At 53.6% G+C, this 21,694-nt stretch overlaps 1 protein-coding gene across 1 annotated transcript; it reads left to right on the top strand.

Moving 5' to 3' along the window:
- Positions 1-638: 638 nt before the first annotated feature.
- Positions 639-12,410, top strand: Aqp1 (aquaporin 1 (Colton blood group)). The gene is made up of 4 exons (XM_076836049.1): positions 639-1,094; positions 10,356-10,520; positions 10,803-10,883; positions 11,923-12,410. The coding sequence occupies exons 1-4, from the start codon at positions 711-713 to the stop codon at positions 12,100-12,102; spliced, it is 810 nt and encodes a 269-aa protein (XP_076692164.1). The 5' UTR covers positions 639-710; the 3' UTR covers positions 12,103-12,410.
- The last annotated feature ends 9,284 nt before the right edge of the window (positions 12,411-21,694 follow it).

Consider the following 21,694-nt stretch of genomic DNA (forward strand, 5'->3'; position numbering starts at 1 on the left):
GACGGCAGGGAGAGTGGCCAATAGACAAGCTCGCTGTACTTTTTCAGTCCCCATCAACTGCAACCTGGCTGGTGGGGGCGGGGACATCCCTAAAGTGACATGCAGTAGTTGGGCCAAACTGGGGTGTGAAAGACCCAGACTGGATCCCCAGAGCGGCCAACTTCAGACTCTACAATGCCACTCTGCGGTGGGATGGGGATTCCGGGCAGTCGGGATCACGGTGCCCGCCTCCAGGGAGGACAACGTCCACCCACTGAGTCCAGCCTGCCCACCCCGCCCCCTTTGGAGCCCTGGCTCTGCCCTCAGGCACCCCCTGAGCTTTGCACACTGGGCGGGGACACCTGGATTTCGCTGGCCCCCTGAGTGGGGCCAGCTTGGAGGAATTTCCCAAAGCCTATTAGAGCAACCGCTGCCTCCTGCCTGCCTCCTCGGCTGGGCAGGGCTGAGGGCGGAGGGAGAAAGGGAGGGAGGGAGGGGGAGAGGAGGAAGGAAAAAAGTTGGCAGGCGGACAGCAGAGCCGTGTCTGCATCCATCGCAGAGAGGAGGCCCGTGCGGTGTGGGGCGGGCCAGGAGCAAGGAGAGGCCTTCCTCCCTTTGTGCTCCCCCCGCCCCCCAGCCCTATAAATAGGCCCAGCCCAGGCTGTGGCTCAGCCCTTCGAGGGAGTTGAGCACCAGGCAGCCAGCGGTCTCCGGCCAAGCCCCCTGCCAGCATGGCCAGTGAGTTCAAGAAGAAGATCTTCTGGAGGGCCGTGGTGGCCGAGTTCCTGGCCATGACCCTCTTTGTCTTCATCAGCATTGGTTCGGCCCTGGGCTTCAATTACCCAGTGAGGGGGAACCAGACGGCGGTCCAGGACAACGTGAAGGTGTCCCTGGCCTTCGGGCTGAGCATCGCTACGCTGGCCCAGAGTGTGGGCCACATCAGCGGTGCCCACCTCAACCCAGCCGTCACCCTGGGGCTGCTGCTCAGCTGCCAGATCAGCATCTTCCGGGCGGTCATGTACATCATCGCCCAGTGCGTGGGGGCCATCGTCGCCACTGCCATCCTCTCGGGCATCACCTCTTCCCTGCCCAACAACTCGCTTGGCCGCAATGATGTGAGTGGGGGACCCCAGGCTGGGGGGGTTCTAGAATGGTGCAGAGCAGGTACTGGTGCCATCCTCTACCCATTGCGCAGATGGGGACACTGAAGAGTGGAGAGGACAAGAGGTTGCTGGAGGTCATGTAGAGAGCTGGGGCTGGAACTCAGCTATGTTGCAGCCCAGGACATGTTTTCTGCCAAGCACTGTGGGAATCAGAGAGCCAGAGAAAAATGTCGTGCCAAAGTCCCCTGCAGAGACCTTAGTATGAGGAATGAGCTCTGAAGGCAGCTAACTTCAGGCTGTAGTTCTTCAACCCTTGACTGTAGCTTCTTGGCCCTCCTGAGTCCGGCCTGGGCAGCCGCTCCCCCCTCTGTAGCCCTGCACCCGGGCAAACTCTACCTGGCATCCCCAGCCAGGCTGAACGAGACGTCTGCATGTCTGCAGCAAGTTCTGCAAGTGTGTGTGTAGGACATCCTCAGGGAAGCCCCCCACACTCACACAGGTCCCTAAATCAATTTCCCCTAGGAAGCAGGGCAAGCGCCCCTTTCCATTCCTCTGCCCCTGGGAATCCGGGAAAGATAAAGGAATGAAAACTCCCCCGGGGTCTGTTTGCAGGTCGTTTTCCTGGATGGCAGTGAGGATAGAAGGCAGGGCTGGCCCCACAGTTCCTGGGTGCTGAGGGGTGTGGCATATGTGTTTGTGTGTGTGAAGTCGCAGGTGTGCATGTTTCTGTGGACATGGGTCTCTAAGCCTGTGTAAGCTGTGTGCACATTTGTGTGTGGGAGTGAGTGTGTAACTGCATGTGCCTGTTGCTCCTGGCTTGGAGGACAAACAGATGTTAGCAACTGGGTGGCCGTTGCTGAAAATAATCACTCCCCGGCTACTTAGCACAGCTAAGTGGCTGTTGGTGGCTGCGGCCTGCTGTCACAGACCTGGGCTTTTCCAGCTCCTCAGCCAAGTGCAAACACTGAGTGCCCTTGGGCCTCCACAGGGGACAGTTTGGCCTGTGTGGCTGCTAAGGCTTGAGGGATGTCTTTGAGGCGAGCAGGCAGCGGGTGGGGGGCACCCTCGGAGGAGGGAAAGAGATTCGGAGCAGAGAGGAGGAACTCAGGATAGAGGAATGAGGCTGCGGGGCTCAGCAGGGAAGGCAGGTGCAGGACGTCGGGAGATACCAAGGGCTCCTTGGAGATGGCAGCGGGCAATTACAATCCTCTTGTGTCCCAGTCAAAGTTCAGGTCTTGGTGCCAGCAGCCAGGGAGGCTGGGTTAAAGTCTGGTGCAGAGGGAACTGGCGTGGCCCTGCCGTGGGGGATTAGCACTTCTTGTGTCACAGTGACACCTCGCCGGCCCTCTTTTGAGCCAACCTCTGCTCAGCCCAAGATTGAAGATTAGCTCTGCAACTGGAGTTTAGACTTTAGCCAGGGAAGATGTGGCTGCAGCAGGTGTAAGGAAGGAGCTGGGGGAGGCTATGCCCCTCCAGGCTTCCGTCTCTCCAGCAGGAGCAGAGGTGGGTGACCTCGGGTGCACAGGGTCAAGTTCACGCTGAGTAGGATGGATGTGGGCCCCACCCTTTTGCTCCTCCAAACTCAAGGGCCAGGCAGGACCTACAGAATGGCTGGAGAAGGCTTTGCATCTCTAGTATGGGCATCTGAGGCAGGGGCAGGAGGGTGGGGCCCCTTATGCCCTCTCTGGCCTCCATTTTCCAGAGTCACCTCAAGACCTGGGCTGGGCAGGTTGCGGATGGAGAAAAAAAATGGAGCAGCCTCATGTGGGGCTCCGTGCTGGGCTAGGATAGGCAGGTGCCCTGGGTTCAAGTCCTGTCTGCTACTAACCGGTTGAGTTTCCTTGGAACTGAGGTCCTAAGGCTCAAGAAGGAACCTCCATCTGGTAACATCCCTTGGCTGTGCCCAGGCTAACTGTTTCATGTTGGCTTAAGCTAATCACCCAGCCCAGGAGGGTTTGGTTAAGAGGAACCCCCACAGGGTCAGTGCTGAATGTAAGGGGACTAATAATTGTTGTGGGGATCTGATGCTGCCCTGTCCAGACAATGGTCTTGGGGGTTCAGGAACACACGTCTAGGCTTGGAAACAGAGAAGGAATGCCCCCCAAAGAGTTTCCCCCCAACACTGGCCCTGGGATCTGGCGGAGTCTTGGTGGCCTCCCTGACTCCAGATGGTCAGAGCACAGTCATTATAGCAGGTGACACACTCTTTCCTCCATGCCCCCGGGGAGGTTCTGGCAGCCCCTCTGTTCCCTGGCTCCGCCCTGGCCAAACCTGGGTGGGGTAAGTGGTTGGCATGGAGATTTCCAAAGAAAATAGGGGACAAAAATGTGGCAGGAAGTGGTTGGGGTGAGTCAGGGGGTGTCCTCCGGGGACAACTTTCTCAATTGAGTCAGGGCTCAGTATATACCCTAGAAAGACCATCCAGCCTCCATCCAGCCTGTGGGGTCCTGGCTGGTCCTAAAAGCCAAGCCCCAATTTTGGCTAAGGGTGAGTAACTCTGAGGCTGACGGTTACCCTGGCCTATCTCTGCCCTGACCCAGTCACTAACACCTATGTAAACCTTCACAACTGCCTAGGCCTAGGTGACCCTGGTTCTGATCCGTGATGGGACACAGCAGGGCGTGTCTGGCTTGGGAAGTGGAGGATGCCGAGGGCCTACAGCATTGGCCAGCTGTTTCTATTCTTGCCCTCCCGCCAGCTCCCTGCAGCTGGGGTTGCTAGGTGTTGAGTGCAGGGCTGGGTCAGCCAGAGCCCACAGGCCTGGGGCAAGATAAGCTTTGTGCACAGCTGCCTATGATAGAGGGCAGCAGGCAGGTGTGATAAGAGGTGTCAGGGCGGGGGCCTGGGAACTTTCGAACTGGTGGGAGCATCAGGAGGGCTTCAGGGAGGAGGAGCCCCATGAACTTAAATGTGGAGATCTCCCCAGAGAGAGAAGGAACTCTAGGTAGAGAACTGCGTGTGCTCAGGCAAGGGGGCCTGGAGGCCGCGGCTTGGGAGCATTGGGTGTGGCCAGACTGGGGGTCAGAGTTGGAGTCTGGGGTTCCAGAGAGTGGTGGGCTCCAGATTCAGGCCAGTGTCTGACAGCATGTAGAGGGACTGCATTCCCAGAGCCTGTGAGTTAGCCACCCTGGAGGTTCAGGCAGAGGACAAACCTAACTTCTTTGGGACCATCTCTCAGCTCTGCTGATTTTGGACCTAAGGAAATGCTTCCACCTGTTGCTTCAGGGCCTCAGTCCTAAATCCCTCCTCTTCCCCAGTGTCCTGGGCCTCAGTTTCCCCAGCTGTAGAACTGCCACCAGCTCTGTCCCAGAGTTGAGGCCCCTGCTGCTTCCTCCAGGGCTTAGGTGTGGGCTGCAGAAAGGAAAACCAGAGTTCTAATGATCCTGCCCGGGAGAGGCTGGGGGCTGGCTGATGGTGCCCTAGCTGGGACGGATAATTACTGTTTCCAGCCAGAACCAGATGAGGGGGAGGGCACGGAGAGGTGGGAGCTTTGTGGCCGAGACTTCTCTCACTGTGGAAAATTCTGAGGCTGTCTCCCCCAGCAGAGCCCTCCCAGCAGTCTGGCCAATGCCGATGTTGCCCACCTGGACTCTTGGCCCTAACTAGGCTCACCCCAGGAGCCCTCATCCAAAGGGGCAATGCTCAGAGAGGGCACCCCACCCACTGGGGTGCCTTGTTAGGGGAGAACTTGCCCCCACCTCTCCCTTGGACCCCAGCCCCCTCTGCAGGTCAGGCAAGCTTCCAGAAGTGTGGAGTGGAGCTATAAGCTCATCACAATCCAACTTGGCAGTCCTGCTCAACCAGACCTCAGGGCCCAGAGAGGGCCCCCACTTTCTCTAGGGCCCCACCCAGCAGGGGTCGTCCAGCATTAACCCACTAGGCCTTTCCCCAGGCAGATCCTGGGAGCTGGCTAGGGAGCTGTCCTGAAGGTGAAAGAGTCTTGGGTTCTTGCTGGCAGAGGCTCCCTGGGGTCCCTGAACCCTACCCTGTAGAAGCACCAGTGAATCTGGGGTCTTCCAAGCAACTGAGATTGGAGCCTCACAGTGGAAAATATGGACAGGAAAATGTTCCTGAGACCCTATGGGTGGTCAGGGTCCCCTCAGTCAGGCCTCTCGCTGGGGACCAGAGGAGCTCCTCCTGTGCCGTGGCATGGTGCTCAGGGGCATAGGGAGGAACTGTCTGCACTCATCTAAGCTACTGTCCAGTGAGGTGGGCACACCCCAAGGCTGGAGCCCACAACTCAGAGGTGGCAGAAAAGGCTGGAAATGTTTGTTCTCCACCCCTGTAGCAGTTCCTCTCAGTGCCTGACATTCCAGTCAGGGCTCCTTTCAGCAGCGGGTTTCTGCTCAGTGTAAAGAAGAATTAGTTTTCATTTGGGAAGCAGCTGCTCCTAAGTTAATAAGCTCCCTGTCCCCAGGGGTGGGCAAGATGAATCTTCTCAGCAGGGAGGTTGCTCTGGAGGTGCCTGGTTTGCAGAGCTACAGTGGAGTGGCGGGGAGGTTCTGTGACATAGGATCTGGGCTATGTCTGAGACCCGCAGAGGGGTCCTGCACTCAGGTTTCTGAATCTTGGCCTGGAGGGTGCCAGCCCGAGGTCAAGAGGGAGAAATCCTGGAGACTGCCTGGGGCTCCGGCCTGGGCCAAGGCCTCCATTTTACGACTGGGGAAACTGAGGCCCATAGATGCATGGAGACCTGTCAAGTTGCTCAGGGGGTCACGTCAGGGCAGGACCGTCGCTCCCGCCTCCCGCCTCTCTGTCCTTGATTGTTTTCGCTGCCTGGTGCACACACTCATGCTGCACAAATATACACCCTAGTACATATGCATGTGGCACACACCGGGGGCACACACACAGGAGACTCACGGCTGGATGTCCCACTCAGGCCCTGAGATCCTGGGGGGGGGGCGGGTGCAGTTCTTCAGTGGAGCCTCTTCCTCTCCCTGCCCTGGAGTAAGGAAATGGAGGAGGGAGGGAAGGGGGAAGCCATAGCTTTGTTTATTGTTTCTTGTCAGGAAGATGAAATGGCTTATGGGAGCATATAAAGGGCCCTTTGAGACTTGCTGCTTCTCACTTAAGGGGGCTCCTTCCCTTCCCCATCACCCACCTCCCCAGCCATTAGTGGCACCTGCAGTGTGTAAGTGTCACCAGAGACATGCATGCAAACACACGGTGCTGCCACCTGGGACCTCACACTGTGCAGACCCCTGCCATGCAGAGTGTGTCTGGCCAAGAGCTGGTGTCATGTGTGACATGGTTCAGGGATGGGTCAGGCACACTTGGCCAGTACCTGACCAGTTGGTCTAAATGTCCCTTGTGGGCTTAAATAAAGTGCTTATCCTCTAATTTGGGGGAGCCGGGTTTTTTTCTCTATTCCTTAGATCAAGCTTGTTAATTCTGTTCAATTCCTCCCTGTTCCTCTTATTAGCATTTTTTTCATGGCTTTGTTCTCCAAATTTCTAAGGGAGGATCGTTAAATTTTTTCACTCTGGGAGTGGATCGATCCAATGCTCCTTGTCATTCTGTCAATCTTTCCATTGTTTATTTTTAGGCCACAGTGTTTAGGGCACACAGGATTATGGATTTTTGTAGTTCTTTGACAGATTTTTTAATTTAATTATTATGTAATAAATCTCTCATGGTTTAACAAAAAAGGGAGAGACTCATCCCTGGACACGTGGTTCTCAGTAGATAGAGCAGACACTAATCTACAAAGCCACACAGAGCACACGAAGCCATGGACACCCCCATATGCACGTGTGAACACTCACAGAGGAGGCACCGTAGGGCCCACAAGGCTCCCCTCCCTTCCCAGTGCTGAATCCTGCAGGCTCTGGGCGGGTAGAAGAGGCTTCTGTGTCTCTAGTTCTCTTTTCTTCGAGAGCAAATGCTCAGAGCCTGAGCCAGGTCTGGCTCCGAAGCCTGCTGCTTCCCAGGGATGGGGTGCCAGGGTACCCATGCCAAGTTGGGTGCTCTGGGTCTTAGAAGCTACCCTGTCGGCCTGCCCATGGGTGGCAGGGAGGGTTCTGATCCCATTTCATGGTGAGGTCAGTCTTGGGCTGTCCTGGAGCCTGGGACACACTGGCAGTCTGTGGAACTAGCTTCCCAGTCCAAGCAAGGAACAGCCAGCTCCCTGGATGGCCAGCCGGCTGCCTAAGAGTGTGGAGTGGCACCTGCAGGGGGTGAGGATCCTGGCTTTGCTTTCTCCTCCTCCGGCCTCCACCTCCCCTCTGTCATCTCGCTGAGCCTCTGCACACACCAGCTCATAAGGCCCCAGAGTCCAATGATGGCTCTATCTTCTTCCAGCTAGAAAGCAAACACAGGTCCTGCATCCAGAGAATTCCCTGGAGCCAATCTGCCTCTAGAGAAGCTGGGAGGTCCGGAAAACTAGACTTTTCTGCCACTTCTGTGAACACACATGGAGCTGCCCTCAGCTAGTTTGGGCAGGGCGCTGATGGAGCTCCCAACCAGAAGGAGATAATAAACGCCCCCCCACCCCCCGGGAACATTGGCTTCTCTCCCCAGGATGTGCAGAATTCAATGAGGACATGGCAGCATGGGGCTGAAGTTAATTCCAGCCTGGGACCCTGGAAAGCCTTCCAAGGCTTGGAGCTGCTGGTTCTGAACGGGGTCCAGAATGATGAGCTGATACGGGTTCTAGGCTTGGTTGGAGAGTTTGTATATTTCTGACACTTCTGAAGAATGGTGTGGATTATTGTGTTATTCATACAGGCATCCAGAAAACTGTTATGTTTTTACTTTACTCAATGTAATAGAAGAACCAGGCCAGGGAAAACTATGTGGGAATGTACAAACACACACACACACACACACACACACACACACACACTCACACACACTGCCAATTACAAGTGACCACATATGATATTGGTCCTATTTAAGCAATTGTTTCAAATTCAGTGGGTTGAACACAGTCACATAAAGCTCTAATCTTTTTCCTGCTCTTTCCAGGACATCAAGTTTCCATAAGCCTTTAACTGCCCCTTCCAATGATGAGTTATTAAATTTTCTCAGATCTGATTAACTCAAGTGCATTCGGCAGTCGAAGAAAGGTTCAGCAGGAATCAGGGGAGGCTTCCTGGTGGTGGCGGTGTTGGAAGAGGAAGGTGCCAGCCCCATGATTCTCGGTAGTTGGAAAGGGGGTTCCTTGTGGAGTTCACAGGCCAGGGGGCTGCCGCTTCAGAGCCCTGGGCCTGGAACCAGAGCTGTTCTGCTCACTTAGCATGGAAAAGGCTGCCTTTGGGTAGGGCCAGGGACTCTCAGACCTGGTTAAGAACAGAGAAGGAGATAAGTGCATCTGTAGGAAGGGTGGGATGGGGAAGCACAGGAGCCACCGACAGCACTGTCTCCATCATCCTCGAGGAAGGGCTGGTTTCAGGATTCCTGCCAGCTAGCAATTAGGCCGGCTCTGGAGAGCAGAGGCAGGAGCAAAAGAGGAGCCTGAAGTTCACAGTGGGCTCAGGCTCCCAGGGTGAGTGTGGATGAACCTGTCCTCGCAGCTCCCCCCTGCCAAGCCATCCCAGCTTCGGGGAGGCCTGTCGGTAGTTCAGCTACCCTCACTCCCATCTCTGTACCCCTGTGCAGGGCAGGTCTTCTCCCCTCCTGCCTGTCCCCAAATCCTGTGGATATGATGAGAAAGAACCAGAGCAAGAGCCCCACCCACCACCCTGACCCTTCCTGCCTCTGCAGCCCTTTCAAATGTCAGAGAAAGCCCCCATTGCCTTTGAGACTTCTCACGGCTCTAGAGGGGGCCATTAGATCCATTTTGCAGATGCAGAAACTGACGACCAGAGAGGGTCGGTTCTTGCTCACATTGCCAGCAAGTAAAACAGCCAGACCCCGAACATGGGGCTTCTGCTCCCACCAGCAGACCTTGGGGTGGGAAGAGAAGTGGGCATTGCCCTGAGGGCTGGCCAGCCAGAGGGGAGGGAGCTCTGGGGTCAGCCAGAAAACACCTAGAGCTGGGGCTGCGAAGCAGGGGAGGGGATGTGAGTCATTCCCAGCCAGTGTTGCAGACAAAGGCGGGAAGAGAATTGTTCTTTGTGCGGTGGCCTCGGGCAGAGCTGGGAAAACCTCTGGAGGAGCGGAGGTATGCCCCCCACCTAGGATTTTAGAGAATCCTGGGAGACACCCCCATGCTCTCAGGCTGGAAGCTAGGAGGTGAGACTTCCATCTCTGGTTTGTTAGGACAGAGGGGCCCAAGTGGCGCCTTTGGGCATCTTTGCAAGTGAGACTGTCAGCGTGGTCCAACTCTCTTGCATGGGTGCACCTGGCCCCGGGAACCACCACACTTGGAATAGGTGCAGGGACTCCATGAAGAGGGGTCTTCCTGCGGCAGCTGCAGGGAGAGCGAGGGCTCCGGTGACCTCATGGCAGCTTTTATTCTCTTCTTTTTCCATGAGTCATGTTTCTAAAAGTGGCCCAGGAGCAGTGGCAGCCAGACTGTAGTGGCGGGGGCCTATGTGGCCAAAGAGAGGGAAGGCAGGGCCAGGAAAGAGAGAGAGGGGGGAGAGAAGGAGGGATGGGAAAGGCAAGACCAAAGGCAACAGGAGAGACAGGGAGTGGGACAGCCAACTAGAGAAAACTCTCAGCTGGGTGTGGTGGGACACGTCCTAAACCCAGCTATGCAGAGGCTGAGGCAGGAGGATTGCAAGTTCGAGGCTAGCCTCAGCAACTTAGTGAGGCTGTCTCAAAATAAAATAATAGAAAGGGTTGGGGGTGAGGCTCTGTGATAAGTAGTCTCTGGTACTAAAACAAAACAACACTCTCCAAACTCAGGGATTTTCTGATGTAGCAGGACATGGAGTAGAATATTCTGGACTTTGTGTGGAGATGAAGCAATGTTCACAAGGCCCTCCTACTCACTTGCTTATCTTACTCTATGAAAGTGTCTGATGGTCTTCCCCTGGACCTGGGACTCGCCCCTTGCCCCTCCTCCATCCTTGGCTATCCGAGGATACTGGAGCCTGGAAGTCACTGATGCAGAGACCCTGCCCCACCCAGGCCTTGGGGCAGAGAAGGGCAGGGTCCAAAAGCACTGGGGCTGCTGAGCAGGAGCTTCATCAACAGTTGTGAGAGGGGACAAGGCCCTATTGCCACTACCTGCCCTGGTGCCTGGGTGGGGTCTGGCCCCTCTAGGCCCAGTGAGGAGCTGAGGTTCTGGTCTTTTGTGCCTTGTCCTGGGAGTCCTGGGGGTCTCCAGACACAGTTGCTGCCTGCCCTGCTCACTGGGCCTCCCTGCCCTTCTCCCTACAGCTGGCTGTTGGTGTGAACTCCGGCCAGGGCCTGGGCATCGAGATCATCGGCACCCTGCAGCTGGTGCTGTGTGTGCTGGCCACCACCGACCGGAGGCGCCGTGACCTTGGCGGCTCAGCCCCCCTTGCCATCGGCCTCTCTGTAGCCCTGGGACACCTGCTGGCGGTGAGTGGGGGGTCTTCCCAGGTGGGGTGGTGGTGGGGAGGGCAGGGCCAGGGCAGCTATGGGACCCTGGGTGGAACTCCTGCCATGGGGTGAGGCGATGGGCAGTCCAGCTCTGGGGGTGCGGGTGCCCAGGAGAGGGACCTCTGACTCTCCTCCTTCCAGGTCTCATCATCCCTTCTTGCTGTTCTTCCCCGATTGTTCTTTCTCTCTCTCTCTTCCCCCACCCACCTCTGTCCTTGTCACCTTCTTGGCTCCTCTGATTCGCCCCCTCCTTCCCTGCAGATCGACTACACAGGCTGTGGCATCAATCCTGCCCGGTCCTTCGGCTCCGCCGTGCTCACCCACAACTTCAGCAACCACTGGGTAAGCCACCCACTTGCCAGGGAGGGTGGAGGGGGGTCTCATTTGGTGTCACATGGGGAGTCTGACCCTGCCTTTATGGTGTCCTTTCCCATCACAGAGGCTCTGGGAGGTATCCAGGGCAGAGGAAATCAGGAAACTGGGGCCTGAGATGAAGGGGTTGGTGGGATCAAATGGCAGGAGGATTTAGGCCCAGCCTCTGCCCTCCCGGCTTGGAGCAGCCCCCAAGTCCTCTTAGCAGCATGGTGGGGAGCCTGGGGTTGAATCCCATTCCTGCCATTTTCTTTCTTTCTTTCTTTCTATTTTTGGTACCAGGAATTGAACCCAGGAGTTCTTACCCACTAAGCCACATCCCCAGTCCTTTTTTGTATTTTATTTAGAGACAGGGTCTCACTGAGTTGCTCAGGGCCTTGCCAAGTTGTTAAGGCTGGTTTCCAGTTCACAATCCTCCTGCCTCAGCCTTCCCAGCCATTGGAATTACAGGTGTGCACCACCACACCCGGCTCCATCCGGCCACTTCTGATCCAGTGTGAGCTACCTTCTTAGTGCCTTGGTTTTTTGAGTTGTGAGGAGGGCATATGGTAGCTTCTCCCTGCCAGGGTCACCAGGAGCAGGGAAGGACTCCCTGTCTCTAAGCTGAGCTCAGAACACAGGAAGTGCTCTATGGGTTTTAGCTCTAATTATTGCTGATGGGTGTGTTCCTGGCCAATCTTTTTTATTTTATTCTATATCTGGGGCCCTTCTAAGGCTGGGGAGGTGGGCAATGAATGGTCTTCCTCAGGAAGGGTCTGGTACTGAGTCCCCACGAGGCAGGGGGGCTGCCTGCTACCACACGCCCTGGCCTGGACCCATTCTGGGGACACTGGAATGTCCCCAGGTTGGGATCAGCCCTACGCACCTCTATCCTGGACACAGAAAGGAGAGAGCCATCCACTGGGGTAGTAGGTGAGGATAACTCAGGAAAGCTTCCCAGGAGAGGGCCTTTGGTGGAGCTTCTGAGACCTGACCAGATGCCCACTGGACGCACCTGCTCTGTTTCTAGATTTTCTGGGTGGGGCCATTCATCGGGGGAGCCCTGGCCGTGCTGATCTACGACTTCATCCTGGCCCCGCGCAGCAGTGAGCTCACAGACCGCATGAAGGTGTGGACCAGCGGCCAGGTGGAGGAGTATGACTTGGATGCCGACGACATCAACTCCAGGGTGGAGATGAAGCCCAAGTAGCGAGGGCCTGGCGCGGGCATCCGTGTGGGGGGTGGGGCAGGGACGGGCAGAGGGAGGGGAGGGCTGAGATCCATATCGTAGACACTCTGACAAGCTGGCCAAAGTCACTTCCCCAAACATCTGCTAGACCTGCAATGGTCAGGCCTCGTCTGGGGCATTTCTATTTCTTTCTTTCTCTGTTTCCTGGCCTCAGAGCTTCCTGGGGACCAGGTTCACCAATTCACCTACTCCCTCGATGCCACCGGAGGAGGTGAAAGAGAGGGACTCACCTGCTAGTTGTCCCCTCAGAGTGTGTTAGGAGGTGTGCCAGAAAGTCCCCCCTCATCCCAAAGTTGCTCACCACTCAGCTGCCGCAGGTGCCGAGTTTCCGCCATCATTGCCTGGTGCCTGGGGCACAGCCCTGCTGCTTCTCCCACGCACCTTGCCCCCTAGGGGTGCTTTGAGTGGGAAGAGATCTCAGTAGGTGCAGTGGGGAGGGGAGAAGCTCCAGACAAGCTTTGCTTTTTTGGACTGGCTTGCCCCAGGGCCTCTGCCTTGGACTTGCTGCCTGGCCGTGGGATTGTCCTTATCAGTGGCAAGGACAGGGAGCACCGAGTGGGTTCTGTAAGGGTAGAACCCCACAGGTTCTAGAAGGCATAGTCCAGACCAGAGCATCACTTCAGCTACTTGCCCTGTGCCATTTCCCCAAGTCCAAGCCGGGTCCACATGTCGGTGTGCTGTACGCGTGTGCAGGCAAGCTTTGAAGCAGAGAGGGACAGAGAGTCCTGGTCATTGGAAATGCCTGTTCCCCATGGAAGAGTGTCCCCATGCAGGGTCAGCTGTTACAGAATGAGGACCTGGAATGGGTGGAGGAAGAGTGCCCGTGTTCCCTATTGGGTTTTCGTTGGTCTTTCCAACTCCCCCAGCACTGACTGGATCATTATGTCACCCCTTCACTTTCTCTTGCCAGTGTCGACACAGGAGAACATCATGTGGGTGAGGGCTTAGTTCAGAGCACTTGGGTTCAAGGCCCCAACCTTAAGGATGGAATGATCCCGATGAGGATCCGTCTGTGGAGGCAGATGCCCTTGGTGGACTCAGGGTTTGCAAGCCCCGCTGATCCTGAGCAGGGAGGACAATGCCCTCCCTTGTACATGAGCTTGTAACTAAAGGCATTGTGGGCAGCTGGGTGACCTACACAGGCATGCTGTGTGACCCCAAGCCACTGCCTTCCTTCCCTGTTGACCTGGAGGACAGAGGTCAGCCTTGACCTGATAGACCGGCTCCTACCGTAGCTTCAGGACAGTCAGAGCAGAGTCTTTTCGCGACCTGAGTCCATTCAATCCCACCGGGGACAAAGGAGTTTCACCACTGTGCCCTTAGCCACGATGCCAAAGGAAACCAAGAGACACAATTATGCAGGTATTTAGAAGCAGCAGGATTACCAAGAGGCCCTTAGTGACCACCAACACATCACATCTGAACACTCTCTTCTCCATTCCCTAGCAGGAACCTTTAAACAATTTAACAGATAAGGAAACTGAGGCCGCAGGTCCTACAGCTAGATAATGATTTGGTCATCCTTGCAACCAAGGCCATGTCTGGCTACTCCCTGACTGTGAGGTGGACCCCTCTTATTCTCAGCTTCTCAGTTTATGCCTGGGCAATGGCCAGGGACCAGGAGGGGTGAGGGTTGTGATGGTGGGGAAGGACAGACCCACCCCTGCCTGGTTCTGCCTGCTACATGTTAGGACCCTGCATCTGTCTGCTCTGCATATATGTCTCTTTGGAATTGGAATCTTATTATATGTTCAGAAAATAAAGTAAAATAACTTGTAAGGTCTTCCGACCTCCCGTAGTCTTTTTTTGTTTTGTTGCTGTGTACCCGCAGGGTTTATCTGAGTTTATGAGGAAACTGGGTCCCGCTGCCAGGGACCCATCCTGCCCTCTTGCCCTCAGAGTCCTTGGTCTCAGGGAAGGACATGACCTTACCACAGGACCTCCTCAAAGGGACCCAGAGTTTCTCTGCCACAAACAGGGAGACTTCAGGGCTCACGGGGTTGACTTTGGAGTTCTGGGGGCAGCTGAGGGGGGCAGGGGTTCTGACCAGTTAAATGGAAGCCATTTTGGGTTCTGGAGGATAGAAGGGATGGAGAAAGCAAGACTGAGGTCTGACAGTCCTATGAGCCCTCTCTACTCTCCTCAGATGAGGGCCCAGGAAACAGCAGTCTGCCAGGCCACTCTTCTCCTTCCCTTGGCCTCTCTTGAGACCCCCACCTGCACCTGTGCTATGTCCTGGGCCCACAGTCTCTGCCCCAGAGAGCTGAGGCCCATGGGTGAGAGACTGGCTCATCAGGGTCAGAAGATATCAGTGCTACGTTGAGCTGAGACCTGGTTCCTCCCATCCCCACCCCTACCACACACACATGCTTAGGCCTATTTTCTCAAAAGGGGGCCAAATCTACTGAAAAATTAAGTGCCTGGCGTAGGAAACAGGCAATGGGGCAGCTTGGGGCTTCCTCTGAGGCCCAGAGTCTGAAAGGCTCTAAGAACCATCAACCTCATGGAAATCTCTGTAGGCACATGGGCATGTGTCACTATGGGTAGAGATCCATGGTGGCTCCTGCCTCCTGCTGTGGAGGGCTTGGCTGATGACATTAAGGAGAGTTGGTCATGTAGAACCAGGATCACCCCAGAGAGGGCTGAGACAGCGTGGTTGGAACAGGCTTTCTTATTTCAGTGCACACTGGGTCGCTGGGCTGTCTCAGCCTGTGCAAACTATCCCAGTTTCTCCCAGGTGGAAGATGGGCTGCAGAGCACTGTAGAAGCTAGTGCCCTGCAACCTGGCCCTGCCTGTCAGGCTGTGCCAAGTCTCTCCACAGCCCTTCCTGGCTTGTCTGCTTGTGTTGCCCCCTCCCCGCTCCTACTGTGAGGGTCTATGCTACCTCAACCCTCACCCCTACTCATGCACCCCAGCTCCACCTTAATCCCGCCTCCATGCCACAGGAGAGCCTTTCTTATTGCATTGCTTCTAGGAGTTATGTCTTCTAGAATCCTACATCCCAGAGGTAGGGCCTGAAGAAGAGTCCAGGAAGTGGCGTTTATGGAGTACCTACTGTGTATGAGGAACCTCCCAGTGATATAACGTGCATTGTCCCCAATTTTCATGACAAATTTGCAAGGTGGAGAGGTTCACACTTATAGAAGTTGTTGAGGTCCCTGAAGATGAAACAATTTGCCCAAGGCCCCACAGAATTGAGAGTTGAAACTGTTCTGTGTGGCTTCAAAGATTGGGTCTTTCCCATTATGCCATGGAGAGTTTTGTTGCAATGCCCCCTGCTATGTTTAGCTCTGGGCCAGCGGAGAAGCCAGGCTATTCTGCAGCTGCAGACACTCCTGCAGAATGGTGAGAGGGAGGAATGAGGGAGGAAAAGGACTGACTCTGGAGCCTCTGGCATCAGAAGTCCATTCATTCCAGACCTATCAGTCCGACCTATCAGTCCAACCAAGCTGAAGCTGCTTCCCTAGCATTTGTCCTACCCCTCTCTCTGGTAGCGAAATAGCTCCTAAACTTGCTCATACACCAGAGTTTATGAGAAATGGAAGGGCAAAGCTGCACCACCAGGCATAATAATGCACTAAAACAGGCCTCAGCTACTCATTGGGCCTAGGCACACTAACTGTTCCAGATTCCAGCCACAACCCAGGGGCTCAGTGTTCCTGGCCCCTATCTTCCTGGGGGCATTCCATCTCTGTTCTGCTCAGATTCTATTTGGCCCAGTACAGAGGAGAGAATTTGAGGAATAACTGGAATGGGGTGGGGCTCCCTGGGCAACTAGAATCCTGTCTGTTTTGTTCATTAGAATTTAATTGAGAGTGCAAATTTCCTGGAAGTTTCCAGGACTCAACCTTTGTCCCTGGGTGGCTAAATATTCAAGCAACTGCCCATGTGGGGTGCACCTCACCTTTTGACAGAGTCTCAACTGAGATTGACCATACTCATTTCCTCTGGCAGATTCCTCCATGGCCCAAGTTTGAGACTTGCACATAGGGGTGGCTCAGCCAGCCCCCTAAAGTATGCCCTCTACAACTGGCTTACAAGAAAGCAGGATGTAATCCACCAGTCACAGAATCCTAGAATATTTGTCTTTCCATTAAACTCACAAGGACAGAAAAGCTGCAGTTATACAATTGCCCCACCTATTCTGGAGCCCCTTAGGAACCTTGGCAAGCATGGAATATTTTCCAAGGAACATCAGCCAGAGCCCCGAGATGAACATTCTTATCAGCTTGAAGCTGGCTTTCAAGCACTCTGCCAATCCATCACAGGTTCTAAACATTTCGAAATCTGGGATCCTTGGAGACCCATATTTTCCTTCCTGATATATCATGTTCTCCTTCAAGATCAAGCGGATACCTTTTTCTGGGTGCTGGAGAGGTGCTGAGAGGTCTATGGGGAATAAAATGAATCTCCGAAGGCATACTGGACAGGATCACCCAACTAGTTGAACATAGATGGATGGAGCTTCCATGGGGTCAACCGTCCATGACCCTGGCCCTTACTTCAGTGCCATTATCCATCTCAAAGTTCACATGGGCTCAAAGAGGGCCCACATGCAATGGGGTGGGCAGCTTAAGAAAGTCACTTCCCACTCTGACCCCAAGGAACTCTGAGGACTTGGTAGATGCAGGAACGGCTCTCCCCCTGTTGGTGTTTCCAGGTTGGTCCTCAGTATCCCTGAAATTATAGCCGCAGATTGGGCTGGAAAAGCACTGGAGGGATTGGTGCCAGGGCCCCCACCCACAGCATGACCAGGCCTGTGTTGCCCGCTAGGATTTTTCCATCGCTCCTGTAGGGCATACCTCCACTGGTCAGAAGCCTCTCAAGGAGGGGACAGTGATTAATGTTTTATGGACGAGCTGCTGGGCATGATGCCTTGTTTTCTTTAGGTTTAGAATACAATGAGGACGATGAGTGGAATTTGCTGCTGAGCAGGGGACATGGGTGAGGCCATTCTTAGGGCCCAAGGACCCAAAGGTGGCGATGTTTACTGTCCTTAGTACCCAAAGGGGACAAAGGCAAAGGTAGGAAAGGCAGTTCAAGCTCTTGCTCGCAGGGATGGTGTCATTGGCCTGCAAGAGAGAGTCAGTTCCTACTCGCATCTTGGCCCCTGTGTGCAAAGGGGCCTATGATTAAGGGTCTTCAGTGGACTCAGTGAGCTCATCCTGCCCAGGTGACTGACTACTTGATTCCAAGAAAACAACTTTCTTGGCATGCGCGATGTCATTTATTTTGCTGTTCTTTCTGGCATAACTTTCTGGTGTGGGGTGAGAGCACAACTCATCCGTAGTTATACGGGCTAACGCAACCTCACCTGTGCTTAGAATAGTGAAATACTTCTGGGTGAAAGAAAGCATTCAGTTCATATGGGAGAGATGTCCATCCAGTGTTAGAAAAAGTATGTGTGCGTGTGTGCGTGTGTATGTGTGTGTGTGTATGTGTGTGCGTGTATGTGTTGGTGTGTGGGGACAACTTAGCCTGTCATCCTCTGACCTGTTCTAAGAACCTCCCAAGTGATTCTCACTCACAGGATAGCTCTGATTTAGTTTTGGGGACTTGCATAGACCCAGGATTCTGAACTCTGGAAACGTTGCCTGCAACTAAGCTGGCCATGCAGCTGGAGGCTGCCCATAGTTGCACTGTCTACAATAGACATCACCGTGGGGTGTCACACTCAGTTTTCCTGCCACCAGCCTGCTGCCTCTGTGGAATATTGGCCTGAGGAGGCCACCCTGGTTCATTGCAGGGGAATTGGCACATGATTTTCAACGAGTTACCAAGTAGGTAAGAGATCCATAATTTGGAGAAGAGAGTCATCTATTCTTCCTCTGTAACATGAGAGGAGAAGAAGAGAGAGACTCCATAAAGGAGTCTAATCCACTAAAAGCAAAACTAAAGAATTAAATAGGATGGGAAGCGTTCTGAAGCATTGGAGACCAAGGAATATGCTGAAAGTCTTGAACATTCTGAAAGGGACCAACGTATCTCTGACACCTTACTTGACACAGCTTTCTTATTTTTTAAGTTTAACTTATACTTTTTACAATACAATTCAAATAGACATAAATAACTTATGCCTCTAGAGAAATCAAACAGAAAATAAATAAAATAAATAAAACCTACAAAACCAAGAAAATTTATTTTAACTATGGAAGTTTAGGATTGATGGCTGGGGGTGATATCCAAGCCATACAAAATGTTGATATATTTTGAATATCACTTGGGCATGCGTGTGTATATGCGTGTGTGTGTGTGTGTGTGTGTGTGTGTGTGTGTGTGTGCCCCTACCTTCACGTGGGGGTCCAGTTCCTCAGAAGTGCTGTCAAACCCATAAGTAGGGACACCCATGCTGAATCCAAGCTGACTAGAATCAATTTAGGATATCCTGGAATGTGCTGGGGTTGTGCCTGCCTCAACGTTCATAAGACCATCTCACAGCTTTCTGGTCATATATTTGAATTCCAGAGACCTTTTTTGGCAGGGGGTAGGGCAATAGGAATTGAACTCAGGGGCACTCGACAACTGAGCCACATCACCAGCCTTATTTTGTATTTTATTTAGAGACAGGGTCTCACCCAGATGCTTAGTGCCTCGCTTTTGCTGAGGCTGGCATTGAACCCATTATCCTCCTGCCTCAGCCTACTGAGCCACTGGGATTAGAGGCATGCACCACCATGCCTGGAAATAAATCTTCTTTTAGTCTAGCTTGAGGTTTTTAAAAAATGTTTTCCTGCAGTGCTAGGGTTTGAATCCAAGGCCTCACACATGCCAGGCAAGTGCTCTGCCATTGTGCTAACTCCCTGGCCCCCCCCCCTTTTTTTTTGAACGTTTCTAATTTTTAAATTTGTTTTAATTAGTTATACATGACAGTAGAATACATTTATGCACTTTGATATATCATACGTAGATGTAATATAACCTTCTCATTTTTCTAGGTATACATGTTGCAGAATCATATTGGTCATCAGTCACATGTATACATAAAGTAATAATGTCTGTTTTGCTCTACTGTCCTTCATGTTCCCACTTCCCCTCCCCTCCCCTCCTTTCACTTCTACCTAATCTAAGGTAATGCTATTCTTCTCTATTGCCTCCTGCCTTATTGAGAATTAGCATCTGCATATTAGAGAAAACATTTGGCCTTTGATTTTTAGGGATTGGTTTATTTTGCTTTAGCATGATATTCTCCAACTCTATCCATTTACTGGCAAATGCCATAATTTCATGCTTCTTTAAAGCTGAGTAATATTCCATTGAATATATATACCACATTTTCTTTATCCATTCATCTATTGAAGGACACCTAGGTTGGTTCCATAGTTTTAGTTATTGTGAATTAAATTTTATTTTGAGAGGAGGATTACACTAATTTGCCCAGGATGACCTTGAACTTGCAATTCTTCTGCCTCAGCCTCCTGAGTTGCTGGAATTCCAGGCATGTGCCATTATACCTGGCTTAACTTGAGTTTTTGAACAATATGTGGGCACCTACTCAGACTCAGTCACATCTCCAGTGCTGAATGACAGCAATGATGTTGGCTCTTCCTGCTGGGAAAGCAAGTCCCTGGGAATCTCTCCTCTCCCTCGCTTGCCAATTCAGGCCAATGGTAATCACCTTCTTTGCAAGATGTGATGTCTAAACTCAGGTCTCTTCTTGGATGATTATACAAAATACCATTTTTCTTTTATTAATGAGAATTGTTTCCAACTAGAAATGTCTCATACATTCTAAATTCGATAGGAATGCTGGCAAGCCCTCTCTGTTTTCATTGATCATGCTCCCTCAACAGATGTCTCTTGCAGTCAGGCACTGGAAGATCATTCCCTGTCTAAGAAGGCAGGGTCTGGGCTGAGCTAGTTTCCTGTCTCCCACAGGACAGGGGACAGGGCCTCTCAATTCCTACAGGGCACCTGCCATCAGTCAACTGCCAAGCTCATACTATAGCTCTGCAGCCGGCATGCAGGGTGCTGGTTCCTAGCATTCTGAAGTTCTGGGTCTCACAGCAGAGAGATGGATGCACAGGAATTTCCTGGTCCTTCTTATACTTTCATGTTTTTGTCTCCTGCCTCAATTTACCCTGACTCTCTTCCCAGCTGCATCTCTGCAGACCTGAAGCGGCATCTCTGCCCCATGCCCTGCAGGAAGATTCCAGGGCCTTGAGGTGAGATGACTCTGTTAAACTGTTCGTGAAGTTCCCAGGAGTCATCGATGCGCCTGGATTGTGGCTGATGGGCCAGTGGCACCTTCCACCCGAAACGAACTCCAAGAATTCCGCGGCTGCCAGTGGCCCCCCCGGGCTGGGAGGGGCAGCTGCATCTGCCTCCAGGAATGTGGGGCCTAGAGACACGAAGCCCAGGAATACCTCTGTGGAGCCGAAGCTTCACTTCCAGAAAGTTCTGAGGGCTCCGGCCCCCGGCACCCTTCCCTCCTTCTCCCTGTGTGTGAAACCATCCCAGCTGGCCCTCAGAGAAATCTTCAGGGGAGAAAAATCCTAGAGAGTGTAATTTGAAAAGAAGCTTAGCAGCCAGGGGGGTTGGGGCAAGAGGCACTCCTGGCCAAGTCCTCGGTGGCTACGCGTCAGTAGGTCCAGGAGTTCACCTGCCCGCTCTGATCCCCACAAAGTGACAACCCAGCTCCTGGAGCTTTTGGGCTGTTTTTCACGGATGTGAGATACGTTTGGAAACCACATTACCCCCTTGGAGTTTCACTGTTTAAGTTAGCATAGCAGAAACTCTGACAAGCCCTGCTGTAAAAACTCACTTTATTTAAGCCAGTGTTCAGAGTGGTCCAATCACAGAACGCTCTTTTGGAAATAACTCGGAGTACTATTTCAGAGCTCTGGTTTTCTACCAAATACTTACGATAAGTGCTGGCCTGACGCTATTCCTGAGGGCCCCTCTGCTTTCAGATTTCCTTATTTAAAACTCAAAGTGGTTCTGTTTATCAAAACCTCTCCTGGAGCAGCAGGGTGAGGGAAAGGAGGTGGAGAGAGGGAAGAAGAAGAAAGAGGAGGGCTTGGGTGGGGGCTGTGTGCAGCCTCGCAGTCTGTGAGGAGTGCGAGGACCCTCCTACTTGGAGTGACCCTCCCTCGCGGCCCATCACTGATCAACCCCTGTCCTGCCATGCTGGGGAGCTTACACAGGGGCCAGCAGCAGGTGTCAGGCATTCGGAGAGAAACTCGCCACCCCCCCCCCGCCCCCAGGAACGAAGCCTCCATGAATCATTGACTGTCCTTCCCTCGTGCAGGAAGCGGCTGGGCGGGTGTCATGCCAAGCTCCAGGAGCTGCGGGCAAAGGTGGCACAGGCAGGGGTTGAGCCCCCACTGAGCCTCGCCTTGTCCAGACCTCTCCCAGATGGACCCATTGGGGGCCACTTCAATGGTCTCAGCACCTCGAGGCTCCCACACAGCCTGAGCCGCAGCCAGGGAAGTGCAGTGCCCTCTGCGAGGGGCGTGGCCAGGGCTCCAGGCTCCCCTCTGCCCTCCACTCACCAGGGCACCTTGCCGGAGGCTTTTCTCCCTCAGGGCCTCAGTTTCTCTATTCGTGCAATAG

Source organism: Callospermophilus lateralis, chromosome 1, assembly GCF_048772815.1.
Source record: "Callospermophilus lateralis isolate mCalLat2 chromosome 1, mCalLat2.hap1, whole genome shotgun sequence".
Classification (NCBI taxonomy): Eukaryota; Metazoa; Chordata; class Mammalia; order Rodentia; family Sciuridae; genus Callospermophilus; species Callospermophilus lateralis.